Below are 3,795 nucleotides of genomic sequence, written 5' to 3'. Positions count from 1 at the left end.
ACCATGTAGTACAGGTGTGCTATAGAACAAAATTAGTGCTCTATCTGTTGGCCGATTGGCACATTCATCAATGTAAATAAAAACTAAAATTCACTGGATTTTCTTCTGTTTTAGTTGATGATTGGTGTAAGAACCACTGGCAAGGGATGAAGACAAGATTTTGTCTCCATACACTACCAATGACTTCTGGCCATCAACATTGCCAAATTTCAGTAAAATTATGAATTTTCAAAGGTGTTGATCCAAACCCATATCTGTTTTACAGTTTTAATAATAGCTCATCAGTATAATGTATAAAAAAAAATATGTACAGGTGATGTTGAATTACAAAAATGGATGAAGTTAGTATGGTCATATATTAATTGATTAACGCTTAAAGAAGTTTCTAACCCGTGACTTCCCCTCATGCCCTGTATTTTTCCTCTTTGATGCACAATCCTTTTGCATCACAGGAGGGCCACTTTCTGTCTCTATGACAATCTTCGGAGCAGAGCCGTCAGGAGGATCAAAAACTATGTAAACGGTCAAATCACAACCAGTACACACAGTAGAAAGGAGGAAAGTGTTTATATTCACAGTAAATCTTGAAGGACAGAATTCAGTATAACACATGGGACATTCCTCAATTGCATGGCGGACAATGAGGTAATGCCCATTTGATGGAGTCTCTATGATCTTTTTCTCTGCAGCATTACTTGCTTGTAAACTGCTAGTGTCTGGGTTGGGTTTGGATCGTTTTGAAGGTTTAGGTTTTGTCTTGCGGCGTTTCTGTAACTGGGTTGAATTCAAACCGCCAGCTATTCTAGCTATGTCTGACGAACTTGTGCTTTGCGAAGCAACATCCAATGAACTTGTGCTTTGCAAAGCTACGTCCCTTGAACTTGTGCTTTGCAAAGCTACGTCCCTTAAACTTGTGCTTTGTGATGCAACGTCCCATGAACTTGTGCTTTGCAAAGCAACATCCCTTGAACTTGTGCTTTGCAAAACTACATCCCTAGAACTTGTGCTCTGCAAAGCAATGTCCAATGAACTTTTCCTTTGCAAAGCAACGTCCCATGAACCTGTGCTTTGCAATGCTAAATCTCTTGAACTTGTGCTTTGTGAAGCAACGTCCAATGAACTTGTGCTCTGCAAAGCGTCTCTAATGAGATTGCCACAAGTATCAACGTTAATCTGACGATGTGATTGGCTGTTAGGACTCATATTCACATCTCCACTGAATTCAGGAAACAAGAGCGGTGATCTTCCCCACGTCTTAGGAGAGTCTTTGGCTATTTCAATTTCCACTATATCATTTAAATGTTCAAGATCATAGGACTGAGACAGGATTAGCTCACCGTCATTTACAAATGCAGGAGAGTTTTTAATCTCCTGTTTACTTATTGGGACCGTCTCGATTGGAAGACTCAAGACAGTTTCTGTTTCTAAAGCATGAAAAGGCTCTTCATTTGCTCCACTTGGTTCAGAGCTCTCCCCATTCAGAAAATTTTGACACTGAACAATAGCATTTTTCCATGGTTCTGAAGCTGTCAGCTGTTTAAGGGAGCTGACATATAACGTCAATCTATTGTCTAATTCAAGAGGCGATTCTTGTGATAAATTGTTTGAAATATACTCTGAAGGCGTCATACAATACGTCAAAGTATGTAGACATGTTGAGTTACCCATTATTTGGTCTATTTTATTTTCGCAAAATGCTTGACAGCTGGATATCTTCCAGTTACACTGAGTGCACTCAGTCTCCCCAAAAAATAGATGCTCTTCAAAGTGAACATCTTTCACCAAATTCCCGCATGTATAGCACTTCACATAAATAGGGATCTTACGCAGAGACAACTTTCCCTTTTTGCCTTGACCTTTTGCTATACCGTTTTGATTTTCCTTTTCAAACATAGCATCCAGTCTAACTTTTGCTTTCAGTGATTGCTCTGCTCTCTTTTCCTGGTGTATGCTGTCCTTTTGGTGTATTTCTACATGACCAAAACTATTTCTTTTCTTAGACGGATGTCTTATTTCCTGAATGTTAGCACTGTCTTCCTTCTGCTGGTCTTTTTCCTTCGGTGGGGTTTTGAGGGGATTTAACTCAGGGGTGCTATTTGGTTTCCCCGATACGAGAGTAGGACTTTCCGGCGTCCCTGGTGTGGAGTTACCCGACTCCCATGATGTAAGGGTATAGCTTCTCGGTTTCCCTGTAGTGTAGGACTCCCATGGCGAGTGGGTCGTGCCTCGTGCCCATGTCGAAGAGGTAGACTCCCTCGGTCCCCATGATGTGTGACGATAGTTTTCTCGCGTGTCGGTGACGGTTTGCGGTTCCCCTGAAGTATGGGACCCGCATAGCAGGTGGGGGTAGTTCCTCGACCATAATGTGTGCGAATTGTTCATCAGCTTCCACGGGGAGCGGGTAAAGCTTCTCGGTTTTCCTGAAATTCGGGCAAAATTTCTCGGCTTCCCCGACAAGGCGCGATCTCTAAGGATCTCTGATAGGTTGTCAGGTCTCATACATGATGCGTTCTCGTTTGGACCTCGCGACTTCGAAATGGGGTTCTTGTGCTTCGGGGAATAGAGTCGTTCTGTTGTCGGGGATCGAACTACGGCTGCATTTGCCATCTTTCAGGTTCTGGAATGTGAAGGAACATTTCGTTAGTTCTGTCATTAGTGAATGCAGAAGTAAGTACATTACAGGCAAAAAATACAAAGGAAGCTCTTATCGCATTTTCGACAGCAACACAATTCATCTAGCAAAACAAAACGTCTGTCATCCAGCACACCCGAAAACACCACTGCAACTTACAATACTTCAGCAAATATATGGACTAATCCACATTTCCAAATTTCCATTTGCCAACAAAATGTTCTACAATTCAAGTCACAAAAGTTAGGACGCGAAATATCTCGACTTTCTTTGACGATGGCCGAGACGCGACTGAGCTCTGTTGATCGCGCGAGCGCAGCTGTGAGTGGCCTCGATTCTGGTTGGCTAGACGCTAGCCAATGAGATAACGCGTAGCATACCGCCTAGGCTGGAGACGCGCACGCACCAATTTTTAACCTTTAACTATACTAAGCTAAACTTCGCAGCCACTTCAGAACTCGATTTATTTGCAATATATAAATACAAAATAAACTCAAAAAGTGTCTACAGGAGATCTAATAAAAAAGAATAAGGGAAAAACAATGAGTAGTATTGTGTTACCTTCATTCAGTAAAGAAAAGACATTATAACCAATTGGTTCAAATTCCTCATAATTACCCACAAATACTTCTTTCTTCCCGCGTAAACTGCATAACTGTTTGAAAACGAACTCAACAGATAGCGAAGAGGATGATGATTGAAGAAATAGTGACCGTGAAAACGATGTACTGGTGGCTGTAAGATTTATACTATAAATTTTAACAAATGAAGTAATGTCATGACACGGGAAATTTTCAAATTAAAATAACGTTAATAATGATGATGATGGTATTGATAACAATAATGATAGTAATTGCCATAATGATAATAATAATGATAATAGTAATAATAAAAAATAATAGTAATAATAATAATAGTAACAACAATAACAATAATAATAATAATAATAATAATAATAATAATAATAATAATAATAATAATAATAATAAAGATAATAATAATAACGATATAACAGAAATAACATTAGTAATGATAATGATGATAATAATGATAATTACAACAACATTAACAAGTAATCATAAATGAAACTACTACAACTACTACAAATAACAACAACAACAACAATAATAATGATGATATTAATAATAATGATAATAATGATA

General features: G+C 38.8%; 1 protein-coding gene across 1 annotated transcript; it reads right to left on the bottom strand.

The window, feature by feature from the left end:
- Positions 1–253: 253 nt before the first annotated feature.
- On the bottom strand, positions 254–2,945 carry LOC113821528 (uncharacterized). The gene is made up of 2 exons (XM_070115593.1): positions 2,792–2,945; positions 254–2,617 (listed from the first exon to the last, which is right to left on the bottom strand). Exon 2 carries the CDS (start codon positions 2,605–2,607, stop codon positions 367–369), a length of 2,241 nt encoding a protein of 746 aa, XP_069971694.1. The 5' UTR covers positions 2,608–2,617; positions 2,792–2,945; the 3' UTR covers positions 254–366.
- Positions 2,946–3,795: the final 850 nt, after the last annotated feature.

Source organism: Penaeus vannamei, chromosome 37, assembly GCF_042767895.1.
Source record: "Penaeus vannamei isolate JL-2024 chromosome 37, ASM4276789v1, whole genome shotgun sequence".
In the NCBI taxonomy this organism is placed as follows: Eukaryota; Metazoa; Arthropoda; class Malacostraca; order Decapoda; family Penaeidae; genus Penaeus; species Penaeus vannamei.
The sequence above is the reverse complement of the archived record's forward strand: the minus strand, read 5'-3'. Positions and strand labels throughout refer to the sequence as shown.

What these genes read in the sequence shown, in the direction of transcription:
- LOC113821528 (XM_070115593.1), bottom strand. Translation starts at nt 2,607, where the DNA reads ATGGCAAATGCAGCCGTAGTTCGATCCCCGACAACAGAACGACTCTAT.